This window comes from Spea bombifrons, chromosome 4, assembly GCF_027358695.1.
Source record: "Spea bombifrons isolate aSpeBom1 chromosome 4, aSpeBom1.2.pri, whole genome shotgun sequence".
NCBI classification, from domain to species: domain Eukaryota; kingdom Metazoa; phylum Chordata; class Amphibia; order Anura; family Pelobatidae; genus Spea; species Spea bombifrons.
This window is the reverse complement of record NC_071090.1, coordinates 107,272,604-107,291,238: the sequence shown is the minus strand read 5'-3', so window position 1 is coordinate 107,291,238 and position 18,635 is coordinate 107,272,604. Positions and strand designations below refer to the sequence as shown.

The window sequence follows — 18,635 nt, the reverse complement described above, 5'->3', positions numbered from 1 at the left end:
TCCCACCAATAAATTAATGTAATTGAAAAAATGTACTAATTAACTACTAACGTACTAACCTACAGACAACATTAAAAAAAAAAAGTATTTTTAGTTTATAGGCTTTGACCGAGGATTGGGTTATTGCGTGGGGGCCACGTGGAATGAAAAACCCTCCATGGGCAGGATATAAGTTCAATGACTATAAAATGACTACAAAAAGTTGTCTTATTTCTTTGCGTAAGCACAAAGTGACAAGCGGTTCGACTGGACTGTCCTGAAAGGTCGGAGAATGGAAAGACGTCACAATTCCAATTATTACAATATCTGCAGTTCATGCCTGGAGGGAGGGGAGTGTATGTACTTATTCTATCACGTGTCCTAGGACAACGCTAAAAATGAACCTATATACTGTATATATATATATAATTTCAATACATTATCATAGAAGCTAGAAGCTCTCAATATTCATTAATTATACTGGCCACTGGTGTTCCTCAAAGCCGAGTTAGAAAAGTAAGAGCAGAGATCAGCGCCAAACACATTGGGTGGCTTTCTTCATGTCCCCTATGTTGGAGGTGTACCCTGCTGTCATACACGATGACAGCAGGTGAACTACATGCGGTGAACTACAATTTTGAAATAAAAAGGCTATTTTCTACATTGAGGATTTTGATTTTTTACTTCCCGCAGGGATCTCCTACTTCATGCTTTTTTGAGTTACACAGAGTTAGAAAACTGATCTCTTCTTTCAGATTCTAGATTAAACTCCCATGCCCTTGCCTGTAACTCGCAAAATTGAAAAATCACAGGCACTCACAAACAACTCACATATTAGTGAATCTGGTCAGTTGAATTAACCCCTAGCTCAACGTCTTAGTGAATAGACCTAATTAAGACATACTAATACAAAAGGAGAAGAGCTACTCTGTTCTTGCAAGCATTACCATTTATTTGGAGGCCAAGTGAGAACGAGACAGAAGGTGGGGACTGCCTGGCTGTGGGTAATTTGATTGTAACATATTGTAAATCTATATACGTTATACCTACTGCCCTAAACCCTGGTCTGTTTTAGTTAACCTTAAGAAAAAATAAATTCTTTATATTCAGATATTTAACAATCCTTTCCTTTAACATTGATTCCATTAACTTCCCGATACTGCTGCTAAGACTTACTGGGCTGCAGTTGTCAGACTCTTCCCCGCTACTTTATTTCATGATAGAGTTGTCAATATTTATTCGCTTATCTCTTACCTATGGCGACTGTTTAAATAATCCCGTATAATATATTTGGGTGTATCCCACATTGACTTAATTCTTATTACTAAAGAGTTAGAGCTTCTTTCTCTGTAAACACACGTTTTAAATGTCTTGCGATTCCTTTTTTGTAACTGAGGTTATATTCCTCTGTTAAAAAAGAACGAAAGAAAAGCATTGAGGTAATTAGCTAGACCTTTATCTTCATTTCCCTGCGCATTTTGTCTTCAGACGAACTAATTAAATTAGCTTTTGATCGGGCCTTGTGCCCTGCTGACCAACATCGCCCTAAACTCACCCGATCTCCCGCTCCAACCACAGATCGAGTGCTACGGTATGCGGCCGCTTCCTCAAAACAGATCGTGTGGCCTATTATATCATTTGGTAGCCACTGGCTTTAAAGGGCCTCTTTCTTCCCTAGTCGGGCCCTACATCTAATAACGCATTTTGCCTCCTTAAGTGCCAGGCTTTACTGAGACTTTGTGATCTTTTAAGGGGTAATAATCTGTGTAAGGCATTTAGAACAATAGTCTATTTTATTTACTGTATGATACATTATCACATTCTGTGCCGTGTCTATAAAACCCTGTGATACCCTCATACCCAGCAAACGTTCTGCGCTGCTAGAAAAGAGGGGCGACAGGGGAGGATATGGTGATTTTGAGCCCAAAGCGAGACTGTCCCTCCTAAATAGGGCACTCACCAGGAGTACCACAGCGGCTTCCCTTTTTTTTTTTTTAGTCGTACCGGTATGTTTAGTTTTCTTGCCTTTAGCAAAATTCCAGCTTTCTGTCCCCGACAACACCTCTAAAGAAGAATGCATATTAACCCCTTAAGGACAATGGGTGGTCCCTAAACCCATTGAAAACAATGCATTTTGAGCCCGTACATGTACAGGCTTTGTCATTAAGGGGTTAAAGTACTCTGTGAGTTACTATAACCCTACATGACACAGAAGAGGCAGCCCTGCTGCAGCAGCTGCCCTCCTCCTCCTTGGTCCTTAGTCTTGCCACTGATTGGCTGCTTAAAGCTGACAACCAGTTGCAGAAAAATGCTTTAATTGAAATCAATCACAGCACTTTCGCATTGGGGATGAGAATATCACGTGCAGGGTGATGTGTTCGGGCGAACTATATATATATATATATATATATATATATATATATATATATATATATATATTACAGAATAAGTAAGGCTACATAAACTAGAATTTTGTATGAAGAAAATCTTAAAAATGTGGGCAAAAATAAAAACACTCACAAAACACCCTCAAAATAGATTAACGGGAGCACTTGTTTCAACAACTGAATGTAAACCTGCATGGAATGGGTGTTAAAAAAAAAAAAAAAAAAGTTCAAGGTCCTAAGCGACATTTGTGAACTTACAGTACCTATAAAAATGATATAAATAATAATGTATAATTATATAATGTCACATTAATTATATGGTTTCCCATCCACATGCAAATGTGAGTTTCACAACAGATATTGCACTCACATGTCCTGTAATTGGTATATCTCCAACTTCCAGGACAACTTGCCGTACAGGATCTTCTTCGTCCCCAAGCTGACTAGATGGGTGGAAAGGCTATTATTTATCATTACATTCCATAAATAGCCAACAAATATGCAGTTCTAGTTACAATATTTAATGTAAAAAAAAAATAATAATCTACATTCAGCAACAATGCAGGTGTTGTAGCCTTAGCTGCAATATTGTGATCTCCTACCACCCCTGAAACAACATCAAAAAGTTTTGTGCATCCATACTATGCCGCCCTTAGTCACAATGAGAAGGCTGAGGTTCTTATCTCACAGATGTTTAATGCACAAATCAGGTTCCAACTAAGACATTTACATCAACACCGTAGAACTAAATAAAGATAAATATGAAAGACAAATCATCAGACATACAGTCAATTATATCAAAAAACACATGACTGGAAACTCATAATTAGACAGAAATACACCTACATACCACTTTTGCCTGCTTGTGAACTAAGAGAGGGGTGTGTATCATGAATTTTCTTAATCAGATGGCTTATGATTCTCAGAGATAACTTTATGACGTCTGATGACAAGACCATTCAATCCTTTATGTAAGTGATTTGTAACAATGCATTATGGGAATAAAATACATTGACAATTATGCTCATAAGCGCCATCTAATGGACACAGAAAACTTTGTGACTGCAAACACACTCCCACCATCACACAACATGCGATTCTTAAAGGAGCTAATAATATAACACATAACTTAACATGAACATTTAGAGGAAACGCATTTTGTACACATTAATCAGATACAATCACGTTACCCTTCCGTTAATCAGCTTCAAGTAATAACACTGTTTTCTGTATGGGTCTTTCTTGATACACTGGATCTTTCTGCCAGACCTTTTACACACTTTGCACAACGTTTGAGTCTCGCTATGGCTTTCACTACCCTTTTCCAATCTGAAAATCTTTGTAGGCGATTTAACAGAGACCTTTCCTCCTTTGTCTTGGTTGCATGTACCTGTGTCATTTTGAGCTCCAGGTCTCTATCACCAATCTCTCCCACCTTGATGTCTTCTTCTTTAGGGAGTTCTTCTTGCCATAGGAAACTTGGTCCAGTGAACCAGTTTGACAATACAAGTTGTTTTGTGGTTAGTCCGCGAGAAGCATGGTCAGCTAGGTTATGTTCTGCACAGTAGCGTACCTAACGGGGGGCGGGGGGGGGGGCGGTCCGCACCGGGTGCCGCTCATCAGGGGGGTGCCAACTTGCCAGCACCCGGCACCCCTCCTGAACCGGCTTAAAATCACTCAAGGGAGCCGGAGGTCTGTTAAAGACCTCCGATACTGCTCCCTTGCGATCCGCGCGGCAACTGCTGCTGTGCAGAGGGCACTGTGGGCGCGGCTTCAGTGCCGCCGGGATCTGACAACAAACCCCGGCGGCACTGAAGCCGCGCCCACAGTGCCCTCTGACCCGGAAGAAGACAGAAGAAGAGGAGCGAAGAGGAAGACTGCTGTAAGAAGAAAAGAGGTAGAAAAGAAGGTAGGAAATCATTCATTAAGAATGAGTGACAGTGAGAGTGGATTGGTATGTGTGGAATCTGTGGAATGGTATGTGTGCATTGGTATGTGTGCATTGGTATGTGTGGAATCTGTGGATTGGTATATGTGTGGATTAGTATGTGTGGAATGTGTGGAATGGTATGTGTGGAACCTGTGGATTGGTATGTGTGCATTGGTATGTGTGCATTGGTATGTGTGGAATCTGTGGATTGGTATGTGTGGAATCTGTGGATTGGTAAGTGTTGATTGGTAAATGTGTGAGAGTGATGGGTGTTATGCTGTACCATTTCCAATGTCTTTTTCATTATAATTATGCTCTAAAGTACATCATAACTCCCATCACTCTATACTGTTCCGTACAGTGGCAGAGCTGGGAGACAGAGGCCTTGCACCCCCACCGCAGGGTGCTGATCAGGTTCCATGTGGGCAATGTGGACGCTGGCTTTGGGGTGTGCAATCTGTGATCTATGCCTGTAATTTAGGGTGTTTTATCTATAACTTTAATGCTGAGTTTTTATGTGAATTCCAATTGATCAATACCTGCAAAGCTGGGTTTGTGTGTTAATGTGTTGGTCTGTATCTGCTATGCTATGTTTCTATACATTATTTATGTTTACCAGCAAATACAGGATTTGTATGTCTTATTCAGTTGATCAATACCTGGGGTGCTGTTTCCATGTGTTGTTTATTTGATCTATACCTTCAGTGCTGAGTGATTTCCAGTTGATCTATACCTGCAATGCTGGCTTTGTGTGTTCTGTTGATTTATACCTGCAATGCTATGTTTCCATACATTATTTATGTATACCTGTAAATACAGGATATTTATGTCTTATTCAGTTACATGTGCTGTTTCCATGTGTTGTTTATTTGATCTACACCTGAACTACAGGGAGTAATTAAAAGAGAGTTGTGGTTTAGTGACGTAGGGGACAAATGGACTTTGGGGATGATTACGGGGATGTGACCTCCCAATGTCACGGTGCAGTCAGAAGAAGGGAAGGCTGTACTGACTCTCACAGTCTTCCCCTGATCTGCAGTTGAGGGTAGTACAGCATAATCCCTATCACTATACATCGATCTAGACATTTACAATAATGCAGCATAACCCCTACCACTATATACTAAGCCAGACACTGAAGTGGTAGGCCTACACCACATCAATGGCTTTGTATATAATGATATGGGTTATGCTGCATTATTGTAAATGTCAGGCTCAATGTATAGTGATATGGATTACGCTGCCCCACCGTCAATGTGTGCTCAGTATAAAGTGATAGGTGTTATCCTGTATCACCGGCAATGTGGGCCTCAGTATATAATAACAGTTATGTTGTACCACCGTCAGCGCGTGCCTCAGTATATAATGGAAACAGTTATGTTGTACTACTGTCAGCGCGTGTCTCAGTATATAACGATAGCAGTTGTGCTGCACAACTGTCAATGTCTGCCTCAGTGTATAATGATAGTTATGTTGTACTACTATAAGTGTCTAGCTCAGTATATAAAGATAGCGGTTATGCTGTACCACCATCAATATCTGGCTCAGTTATAGTGATAGGTGTTATGCTGTTCCACTGTAGTATCTGGCTCAGTGTATAGTGATAGGAGTTATGCTGTTTCACTGTAATGTTTGCCTCAATATATAATGAAATTACTTAATTGGAAGCCCAGGCAGACCAGCAACAGCAAAAACGAGCCCCCACAAGCCTTTGATGATTCCTGTAGGCATGGAAGCCTACAGCAGTCATCAGAGACTCCCCCCTGCAATGCCTGGTCTATAGACCAGCAATTGAGTCCCAGCTGCCAGAGCAGCTTCAGGGACAGGGGAGAGGGTTCTTCGGTCTCCACATGAGTGAGGAGAGCAGTCCCAACACCCCCCTGCTGCCTGATCGCTCCCTGAGAGCGACAGTGCAGGGTTAACCCCTTCAATGCCACAATTGTGTATGACACATTCGTGGCATTGCAGGGGTTAACATTTGTCCCCACAAGCTTGTGGGGACTAAATATCAGTCAATGCTGTGCTCCAATGGGACATCAGCATTGAAAGGGTTAAAAAAATAATTAAAAAAAACAAAAAACCAGCACTGACCTGAAACTCCAGGGTGCTTCCAGGTCAAATGCTGTGATTTTAGTAAGTGGGCTGATAATGATCAGATCACTCCTGACCAACTGTTAGTTTTAAAAAATCCTGGCTCCTAACTTTTTTACCTGGCGCCTAGATTCACAACAAATTTGTCAAGCCCTGACATACAGTTTACAAATTGGTGCAATAAATATTCTTGCCAACATAATTTTGTAGATGTCTTTACATTTGGGGGGGGGGGTGCCACTTACAGGATCCGCCCCGGGTGCCAAATACTCTAGGTACGCCCCTGGTTCTGCACAAGCCTTGTTGTTTGGCAATTCTGGTGGCTCATCTTTAAAAGGTAATGGCATCTCATGGTGTCCATCTTGATTTTGTTTGATACCGTCTTTTAACGTTGCTAGAAACTGTAGGTCTTCTTGTGACATAGAGACTTCTTCATTATTACTTTCAACAAAGTCTGACTCAAAAACCTTCAGTATATCTGCTGAAGTGATGATTTCCTTTACTTTGTTCCTACACCCAAAGTAGACTTCAGACTTGATTTTGTGAACTGGGTCAACAGCTGGTAGAACTTGCTTTATAATAATCCTATGACTCACACCGATTTCATCTTCATAGCCACTGTCGGGGTTATTATATCCGATAATGCTCCAACCTAACACAGATCTCTGTGCAAATGGCTGGTCTTCGTTACCGCTGAGAACTTCTCTGGGCATTAAAGCTTGAGGACAGTTGTAGCCTATCAACAACCCTACTTCACAATCAAGTTCAGGAGACATTTCATCTGCAAGATGTTCTAGATGTGACCAATTCCTTGCGGTGTCACATGTGGGTATATGTGATCTATTGGTAGGTATGTAGTCCCTGGTATAAGTTGTTGGTGGATTGATTCTTATTTCAGACTTGATGCCTCTTACTTGTAGGCCATTCAATTTGTGGCTAGATACAACCTTTGTTTTAGAAGTTATTGTAGAAATGTTGAGCTTGACTGGTTCTCTCTTAATATCAAGTATTTCAGCTGTGTCTTTTAAGTAGGGCTGCAACTAACGATTATTTTAATAATCGATTAATCGGCCGATTATTTTTTCGATTAATCGATTAATCGGATAAAAAAAACAATATGCAAATTTTTTGTTTATTTAAAAGAATTTTGCATTGTGCCCCCACCCCTTTGCACTGTGCCCCCACCCTCACTCTGCCCTGCATCCCCACCCCCACTCTGCCCTGCACCCAGTCTCACAGCCTGCCCTGCACCCAGTCTCACAGCCTGCCCTGCATCCCCACTCTGCCCTGCACCCAGTCTCACACCCTGCCCTGCACCCAGTCTCACACCCTGCCCTGCCCTGCACCCAGTCTCACAGCCTGCCCTGCACCCAGTCTCACAGCCTGCCCTGCATCCCCACTCTGCTCTGCACCCAGTCTCACACCCTGCCCTGCCCCCCCACCCCCACTCTACTCTGCACCCAGTCTCACACCCTGCCCTGCCCCCCCACCCCCACTCTACTCTGCACCCAGTCTCACACCCTGCCCTGCATCCCAACCCCCACTCTGCTCTGCACCCAGTCTGCCACCCTGCCCTCCCACCCCCACTCTGACCTGCATCCAGTCTCCTGGCCCCACTCTGCCCTGCACTCACATCCTGCCCTGCATCCCCTGCCCCCCCACCCCCTGTGCCGCGGACCCCCCACCCCCTGTGCCGCGGACCCCCCACTGTGCAGCGCACCCCCCCCCACTGTGCAGCGCACCCCCCCCCCACTGTGCAGCGCACCCCCCCACTCACTGTGCAGCGCACCCCCCCACTCACTGTGCAGCGCACCCCCCCACTCACTCTGCCGCGCACCCACACACTCACTCTGCCGCGCACCCACACACACACTCTGCCGCGCGCACACACGCGCACACACGCACACACACACACACACACACACACACACACACACTCTGCCGCGCACCCAGTCTCGCACATAAACATTCGCACAGACAATAGACATAAAGAGTACTTACCTCCGCTACGAACTTGTTCCACTTCCAACTTGATAGTAGACGCGCGTCACATCCGTCGTCACGTAGCTTGAAGAAGGCGGAGACTGCAGAGCGTGGAGCAGAAGCGGGGAACGCTGGCGGAGGTAAGTAAAAGGAGCCTAGTGCTCCAACGACGAATCGATCACTCGATTAATCGATAACGGAAATCGTTATCGATGATTTCCGTTATCGATTATTATCGATTTTATCGATTCGTTGTTTCAGCTCTACTTTTAAGATGAAGGTAGTGTCACTCTGGGTGTCTAGTAAGGCGTACACTAGGATCTCTTTATTTGGTTTGGCTATTGTTGAGATATATACTGGAGTAACTGATGAGGTATGAGTTTTACTTCTTTCTTGAATAACTCTGTTGGACGTTACTTGCTTAGACTCTTGTATCCTCTGTAGTTCAGCTGTTCTTTCTGCAGGTCCTTGATTGATTTTTGACTGCTCTTGATCGGTTTTAACTCGTTGTTCCTGATCTTTATTCTGCCGATCTTGATGTAGGCATGTTGGGTGACGCCGTTCACATTTATCACACACACTTCTGGAGGTGCAGTTTTTGGACTTATGACCGATTTTAAGGCAGCCAAAGCATAAGTTCTCTGACTTTACAAACTTCACTCTTTCTTCAACTGGTCTTTCCATAATCTTACGGCACTTTTGAAGAGTGTGGCCATGTCTCTTACAAAAGGCACACAGGACGCTAGTATTCTCCCTGGAACTTGTAGTGAATGTTTTGGCACTTGAGTTGCGAATGCGTTGAGAGTTAAAATAATCTTGATCCATTTGCTTAGATCTTTCTTGTTCTGTTGGATTATTCGCTTGCAGTGAGGTGATGGGGTTGCATGCAATTCTGGCTTCTTTATTAAGAAATTCAACAAAGTATTTGAAATCGGGGAATGCTTTGTGTTCATCTTGGAACTTTGTGACAGCTCTGTTCCAACGTGAACTCAACCACTCTGGTAGTTTTGCTGTTATCCTTTGATTTTCAACGCAGTCATTTAAAGCTTGTAAACCTTGAACATAAGGCATGGCTGAGTCAACACTGCTCAGGAAATCTACAAATTCACGGAGATCTTTGCTGTCTTTGGTGGCAATCTTATGCCATGCTTGTATTTTGTCACGATATGACTTTCCAACTACAAACGGATTTCCAGATCTGTCATCAAGTTTGTCCCAGGCAGCATAATAAGCGGTTTCTGTTCCAACCATGAAGTGTCCTTCAATAGCTCTTTTTGCCGGGCCACTTACATACTTGCGTAAAAAGAAAAGCTTTTCTTGGGTTGGTAAGTTCTTGCGGTCAATTAATGTCTGGAAAGACAACTTCCAGTCATTATACTTCAAAGGATCTCCAAAGAAAATAGCAGGTTCTGGAATTGGAATCCTATTGGCTGTAATTGCTTCAACAAGTGCTTTCACAAGGTCATTAGAAGCGTCATGAGAGGTAGTAAATATAGCTGATTGAGAAATAGGATCTTGGGTGAATTTAACCCTTTGAGGGGGATAAAGGGGTTGGTTCAAAGGAGCCTTTGCTTGGGTGAGCAGGAATGGCTGAGGAAGAGAACTTGGATCGCTTGGTTGAGAAACATAACGTTCCTTTGTTTGCTGAGGAAGAGAAGCCAAAAGCTGTTCTTCATCTTCACTTTTGATACTTTCAGCATACACATGTAGCCTTGCTTGTGCTGCATTGTGCCTTTTTAGTTCCTCCAGTCGTTCCACTTCTTTCTTCTTCCTTTCCAACTTAATTTTTATACTGCTGCTTTCTGAAATAAATAGAGCTCTTTTTCTTGCATTTTCAGCTTCTATTTCCCTTTCTTGAGCTTCTCTCTCAGCTGTTAACCTTGCATCCTCTGCCTCAAGTTTTCTAATTTCCTCCTCATATTGATGTTGTGTATTCATTATTTTAATTACCTCTTGCGTGGCTGCTACTTCCGCTGCTGCTTCTTGTTTCTTCTGCAGTGAAGACTGACTGGACATCTTAGAACCAGATCTTAGCTTACTGCAGGTTGTTGAGATCATGCCGGACACAGTGGTTTCAAAAACTGACTCTGAATCAGGCCAGGGTATGTCTTCCAGATCGTTATTGAGAAAGTGTTGAGCCTTTTCATTTGCAGTGCTGGTGATTGAGTAGCACGTGTCATTTTTTCTCCGGATTTCAGGTTCAGGGCTTGAGATACTTCTTATGTCATCAGAAATATGGTCAACCTCCGACTGAGTGGCATTAATGATGTTCACAACTTCAATAATCAATTCTGCGTCATCACTATTCTTAATGGCTCTTTTCAACCCATTGATGTGATATTTCCATCTTCTATATTTCTGTTCAAAATCCTTTTTTAGATGATTTAATTTGATGTCTTGTAGAGCTTTACCTCTTTCGGTGAGTATGCGTGTACGTTGGCTTCTTCTAATGTCTGGGAGCTGTGTATTACCTGTGCTCACTTGAGGCTGTTGCATTTGTGCAGCCACTTCAGCTTGCTCATCTGTATCAGCCTGCTGTGTATTGACAATGTCTTGTGCAGCGGTATCTGCAGGGTTAACTTCACTTGCGTTTGACATGCTAAATCTGTTCAGTACTATGTAATGCAATTCTTCAAAGGTAAAGACGTTCTAGTGCAAGCAATGGTAGCAATGCAACATAACAATAAATGTCAACACACTTGAATGATATATGCAAAAATAAAAATACTCAAATGTGACACTCAGAAAGGTTTAGCATTTAGTCTGTTCTAAACATACCATATGTACATTTACTTATCAATTTAGTCATTACAGCGTCTTATAAAGCCATCCAGTGAAAGAAAAATGTCCACTGTTGTCCTTAGAATAAATATGAGATTCCAGCACAATTAAACTTCAGTAGCAGTTAACAAGTTCTTCTGCTAATTGCACTAACTTAAAGGTGCTTGCTTGTTTAGCCTTTACTTGCTCACTGGCTGCTTCCGTCATTTAACTGTGATCATTCCCAATGTTATACTTCCCTTAGCAAACATGTGGCACCTCTTGATGGCTGTCTTCTGCATGCAGCTTTATCATCTCAAGGCCTTCACTGATGCAGTGAAGTGTTCTACTATGCCGCCCTTAGTCACAATGAGAAGGCTGAGGTTCTTGTCTCACAGATGTTTAATGCACAAATCAGGTTCCAACTAAGACATTTACATCAACACCTTAGAACTAAATAAAGATAAATATGAAAGACAAATCATCAGACATACAGTCAATTACATCAAAAAACACATGACTGGAAACTCATAATTAGACAGAAATACACCTACATACCACTTTTGCCTGCTTGTGAACTAAGAGAGGGGTGTGTATCATGAATTTTCTTAATCAGATGGCTTATGATGACTTCTGATGACAAGACCATTCAATCCTTTATGTAAGTGACTTGTAACAATGCATTATGGGAATAAAATACATTGACAATTATGCTCATAAGCGCCATCTAATGGACACAGAAAACTTTGTGACTGCAAACACACATACTTTTGTGTTAGTGTCAAACCACATACACGCTTACAGGCATACTAACCAAAGACAATGTTATTTTTCGGTCGTAACCATCGCCTCTCTACTTCCTGGCTGTGGAGAAAGAGGGATCAAAGAAATGATGAGGTATACAGGGCTGCAGAGCCCTGCTTCCAGATCACTGCATGATCAGCATACCTGGGAACTTCTGGGCTCCGGCTACCCGTAGTCTTCCTTGCGGGACGCGGCCAGGACTGCACACTGATGTCAGCAGGCGGTCAGTGGGAAACAACCCCATTTCGAGAGGAAATGGGCGGGGAGCGGGGCGTGTCAAGACCCCGCTCCCGCGACCCGGGGGATTCGGGTCTTGACCCGGAGAAGTGGTGCTCATCCACCAATCTCTGGGTCAAACCCGGAGAGTTCCCAGGTATGATCGTAGGAGTAAGAGGGAGAAACAGAGTTTCTCCTTCTGTAAAAAAAACATAAATAAACATAAATTGTATGAAAATGTTAGCGAATATATTTAAAAAAATAAAAATACTTGACAAAGTATTTCAATACATGAAAAAGTTATAGAAATTTGTGAAACCAGTTGAGTTGAGTTGAGACCAGTGGTTCTCAACTCATGGGACGCAACCCAAAAGTGGGTCACAAGACTATCTTCAGTGCGTCGCGGAGGGTCCTGGAAGCATGCTGGGAAAATTTCACTTTCCTGGGGCTGTCTTACAATTCTAGCGGCAATCCGCGAGCCGCAGGCTGTCAGGACTGTGGCCGCAACAATCAGGGCCATCAGGCAGCCTCCGGTCCGGCATGTGCTTTAGTATTACTCCCTGACCACAAAGAAAGTTGCTTGATTGCTTTGCGGTCGCTGTCTGCTCCTAGTGGGAGCTGAATAAAGTTTTTCTCTGATTGCTCCTCCCCTCTACCTGCTGCAGCCCACGGTAAGTATTTATTTTTTTAGTGTACTAATTATGTATATATATATATATATATTTAAATAATCTGCTCTGCTGTCCCTATTGCCTCTGTCCCCCACTAGGACACAGCCCCTGTTACCCCACCAAATCCCCTATTACCCCCACTACAGCCCCAGTTACCCCCACCACAGTCCCTGCCCCCACCACAGTCCCTGCCCCCACCACAGTCCCTGTCCCCTACTCCCCACCACAGCCCCTATGCAACATCTCAGCCCCAGTTACCCCCACACAGCCCCAGTTACCCAGACACCACAACTCCTGTCCCCCCACCACAGCCCCTCACACCTAAACCCACCCCTGCCCCTTCTCCCCACCACAGCCCTTATCACAGCCCCAGTTACCCCACTGCAGCCCTTATGCACCATCTCAGCCCTATTCCCCACCACAGCCCCAGTTATCCCCACCACTACCCCTGCCCCCCCATTACAGCCCCTATACCCACCCATAGTCCCTCCCCCAATACAGGCCCTATCCCCACCATAGTCCCTGTTCCCCCCAATTACAGCCACTGAACCCTATTACAGCCCCTATTCTCCATCACAACCACTATCCCCACCACAGCTCCTGTCCAGCATCGCAGCCACTGTTTCCCTCACTAGAGCCTTTGCTTCCATGACCACAGCCACTGTTCCCCTCCACTGCCCATATCCTCCAATACTGCCCATACCCCCTCACCATAAATCTTATCCCCCATTACAGCCCATATACCCCACCACTGCCCTCACTACTTCCCCTATCCCCTCATTGTCACTGTAGACTTCCTATTACATTCAGGAATTCGAACGCTACAGAGAATACACAATCATCTCTGGAGGAGTAAATTGGATATCCTTCACTGGAACCTTACAGGATTTTATCTAAGTTTGCTGAAGTACACCCAAAGCAGCTCTCCTCAGTCAACATGTCCTCAAAATGTAAATATGATACAAATTATATTAAATTTGGCTTTTCATATATTGAAGATAGATGTGATGGACAGGAACCACAGTGTGTTTTGTGTAGTGAAACATTGGCTAACGAAAGCATGAAGCCATCAAAGCTAAAGCGCTATTTAGACACAAAACACCCAGCCTTTCCAGAAAAACCTGTTGAGTGTTTTCAACGAAAGCTACAAGAGCTGAGGGCATCTTATAAGTGCCTAACATCTTCTTGTTCAAAGCAAGAGCAGGCACTCTGAGCATCTTACCACGTAGCTCATCATATTGCAAAATGCAAGAAAGCCCACACTATTGCAGAAGACCTTATCTTACCTGCCGCCATTGATATGGCCAGAGAGGTCCTGGATCAATCTGCTGCAGCTAAATTGAAGACAATGACACGATACGCAGGAGAAATGTCAGGTGACATAAAACAACAGACCACAGCTCGCATCAACACTAACAAATACTATTCATTACAATTGGATGAATCAACAGATGTTGTGAACCATGCCATTTTACTGGTTTATGTGAGGCATGTGTAGGAAGGAGACTTCCAGGAGCAGTTTCTCTGCAGTAGAGAGCTTCCCACCACTACTACTGCAGAGGACATTTTCAGTACTTTGGATTCATGCTTGGGTTCGGTGTGCCTGATATGGGATATGTGTGTCGGAATCACAACCGATGGTGCAGCCTGCATGGCTGGAAAACACTCGGGGGGGGGGTGAAGAGTATTCTTGAAAAGGCACCAAATGCGGTTTGGAACCATTGTTTTTTGCACAGGGAGGCATTAGCAGCCAAGGATATGGTGCCAGGGCTTCACGAAACTTTGAAAGATGCTGTCAAAGTGGTGAACTACATTAAATGGCGTGCCAAGCATGCCAGGTGTTTTCAGAAGCTGTGCATAGACCTGGGCAGTGAACATGTACAGGTGCTGTATCATGCGGAGGTGCGCTGGCTCTCCAGGGGCAAAGTTCTCTTAAGTTTATCCGAACCGAGAACGGAAATCCCGGCCTTCCTCTCAGAGTGCAACTCGACTCTTGCCGATCTGTTTAACAGGGACATGTGGCTTGCAAAAGCTGCTTATCTTGCAGATGTGTTTGAGCAGCTGAACGCATTAAATGTGTCTATGCAAGGGAAGGGACACAATATTTTTTGTGAAAAAATCGAGGCTTTCAAAAAGAAAATGGCATTGTGGACGAGTCATGTTTCCAAAGAGAGATTTGATATGTTCCCCAATGCTAGTCATGAGCTGACACGCCTGGACTCCACAGGCAGAACTGAAGAACACTATAGTAGCACATCTCACAAAGCTGCAGGAACGTTTTAGAGACTACTTCCCAGAGCAGCACAGGGATGACGACTGGATACGCGATTCCTTTGGAATTGATTTTTAAAGCCTCATGTTGCCAAGCAACGAAGAGAGTCCGCTTGTAGAGCTTTCATTCGATCAGATGCTAAAAACATGTTTTACTGAGCTAACCCTCTCCCAGTTTTGGTGTAATGTTATGGCTGAATATCCTTCCATCTCAACCCATGCCATCAAAGTTTTTACTACCATTCAACACGTCTTTGTGAGTGTGGCTTCTCAACTCCGGTTTGTTTATTTATTTATTGGGTTTTTGCCTCAATGGCACTTTCATTTCACTAGCGTTGTGATTATTGCACAATTAATTTTCACTAGAGCTGTGATTACTGCATTATTCATTATGCAAAGTCTCAGTTTGTTTGTTTACTGTTTAAAAAGCGCATATATATGTGGAATACTGCGCAAGTTGTTTTATGGAATAAAATTTTTTAAAAAAATTAAAGACAAATGTGGGTCCTGAGCATACACGGGTTGAGAACCACTGGCCTGGACTATCTGAACTATGAATTTGAAATACTATTTTTGTGGTAATTTTGGACTTTATTAGGCTCAGTCTCTACATACCAAAATTGGAAAACAAAATCCAATTTATTATAGGTAAAACAATGAAAGAAATTCAACTTTTTAATACTTAATGGTGATGAATGGTTTTGAAAGAAAAAATAAATTATATTACACACCGACGCTGACGGGTGAAGTGAATAACACGGATAATGTTATCATGGCGTCTGTCAGTGGGTGGGATATATATGAGGGAGCAAGTGAACATTTCATCCTTGAAGCTGATGTGTTACAAGCAGGAAAAATGGTCAAGCGTACAGATCTGAGCGACTTTGACAAGAGCAAAATTGTGACGGTGAGATGACTGGGTCAGAGCATCTCCAAAACTGCAGCTTTTCTGGGCTGTTCCCTGTCTGCAGTGGTCCAAGGAAGAAAAAGCGGTGAACCGGCAACAGGGTCATGGGCGGCCAAGGCTCACTGATGCACGTGGGGGGGTGAAGGCTGCCCGTGTGGTCAAATCCAACAGACGAGCTACTGGAGCTCAAATTGCCAAAAAAGTTAATGCTGGTTCTGATAGAAACGTGCCAGAACACACAGTGCATAGCGGTTTGTTGCATATGGGGCTGCAGAGCCATAGACCAGTCAGGGTGCCCATGCTGACCCCTGTCCAATGCTAAAAACGGCTACAATGGGCACATGAGCATAAGTACTGGACCATGGAGCAATGTAAGAAGGCGGCCTGGTCTGATAAATCACATTTTCTTTTACATCACGTGGATGGCTGGGTGCGTGTTTGTTTCTTGCCTGGAAAACACATGGCAACGGGATGCATCCACGGAGGCCGCACCTCCCAACTTACAGGATCTGCTGCTAACGTCTCGGTGCCGGATACCACAGCGCACCTTCAGAGGTCTAGTGGAGTCCATGCCTCCACAAGTCTGGGCTGTTTTGGCGGAAAAAGGGGGACCTACACAATTTTAGGCAGGTGGTGATAATGTTATGGAGGATCGGTGTAGTTTGGTTCCATAATGAAAATGACACAATCACTGTTGGAGGAAGCCTCACATGCAAAAAGTCTTAGTCTTCGGCGTTAAAGTCCAGTGTATGATAATAATGTGGGGCAACATGTGGGAAAAATGTCGGGTAATAAATGTCAACGTACTCCTACTTACGCCTATGTTCTGTTACTCAAAGTGTTTTTAGATGAAAGGTTTATTTGGAGCACCATCTAGTGTGCTAAAACAGTAATGCGATCAACAACATAGACACAGTGCAGTGTAATTTATACTATCTTTCCATATAAGACTTTACTTTCCACAAAAAGTTATTGATATGAAGTATTTGTGGATGAGCAGGAGCTAAACATATTAAATATTAAAACGGCAATTTTGAAAAAGGTACCTGTCCATTTATAGAGACATATTATTTGCCAGCAGATAAGACCCATTCTGCCCATCTAGTCTTCCCGTTCTTCCTGATTTAAGACTCTGGTCTTAATCAATCCTTGGTGTCATCTTCAGGTAGTCAGGAGCCATATTCCTATCCTATGCATGTTAATGTTATCGAGAATATATAATATATTGAGAGAGGGTGTCCAAATAGGAGTTTCATTTCAATGAATAGTTGAGTCAAGCTCAGAGCAGTAAGGATCCAAGGCCGGGAGCTGCATGGAGGGGAGCAGGGGAATTTCCACGGAGTGGCTTAAATGCATCAATGGCAGCACCGGAACAGCTGCCCTCTATGCCCCATGGAAGCTGCAACCTTGCTCACACTGGCAGTTTCAGAGTCTACTCAATGGCCAACTTGACTCTTACTTTGTGTTGCGTTTTAGTGGAGAGCCATGTAACTTGGATATTCGCAAACAGTCAAGCTGTCTCTATACCTGATGTACTTCGGCTTATAGTGCAGATAGAAAGATGTCTCAGCGTATTGATTTGTTTTTATTGCACATCCACCTACAATATTCTATGCTATACTTTATTAGACACGGGTTGTGGTGTCAGATTTCCTTCGGCTTTTAATTAGGTGTTCTTTTGATCATTATGTGACTCATGGAATTCTTGCCTTAATTGTCAGTTGTCAATCTCAAGTCTGTGGCGTGGCTGGATTTACTAAAGAAATTTGATTCTGAAGGGTATTGGGGAGCCAATGAAGTGATTGGCATAGTGGAGCAGCGGATGAGGAACGGTGGGAGAGAAAAATGTATGTAGCTGCAGTGTTGAGGATAGATTAGTAGGGAGTTGCAATAATCCAGGCGGGATATCACAAGGGAGCAGATTCGGGAGATGTTTTTCAGGTGAAGGTGGCAGGATTTGGTGAATGGATATTGCCCTACTGGTCGCAGAGAAGACAGTCCAGAGAACCTTGTGATACCCGTTATCATTGTGTGAAGATATATAGTGACATAAGCGCTTACTATAACGCCCCCCCCCCGGCGGACGGAATGAACACTATTAACCTTAATGATAATCAGTGGTGTAATACAAGTTATGGGGTGTAACTGCCTGATGTAATGACACAAACATCTACCACTTCTGCTAGGATGCCACTTATCTACCACCCAATTAAAATTAATTCATAGGAACCAGTAATGAAAGAAAAAGAATGAATGAAAAATGAATAAAAGAAGAATGAAACAAATTGAAGGTTTTGATTTTGTCTATTTTTGCGCCAGGTACTGGAATATTATTTTAACATACCATTTATACATTTTCTGTTTTGTAGGTGTGTTTAAGGACGCTGACATGAATCTATGCTGATGTTGGTTTTTTTTTTGGATGTTCTTGGAAGAAACGGATAATGGCCACAATGATTTGGACCAGAAGACTTTTCTGTGTTCTAATCTTCTTTATAGGATATTTGGCATTGGTGAGTGCGCTAAAAAGTAACGATATCTCATCGTTAACACTGCTACGTAGTTATGTTCTCGGGTAAAACTGAATTGTGTTTTGAGTCCTGTATCCCCCTACCCCACATATATGTAAAAAATAA

General features: G+C 43.2%; 1 protein-coding gene across 1 annotated transcript in view; it reads left to right on the top strand.

The window, feature by feature from the left end:
* LOC128490805 (NXPE family member 3-like) overlaps positions 1-18,635 on the top strand; it is a 33,950-nt gene that overhangs the window by 2,757 nt on the left and 12,558 nt on the right. The window contains exon 2 of the mRNA XM_053462881.1: positions 18,369-18,512. Coding sequence (XP_053318856.1) covers positions 18,444-18,512 — 69 coding nt within the window. The 5' untranslated portion in view covers positions 18,369-18,443. The remainder of the gene's footprint in view (positions 1-18,368; positions 18,513-18,635) is intronic.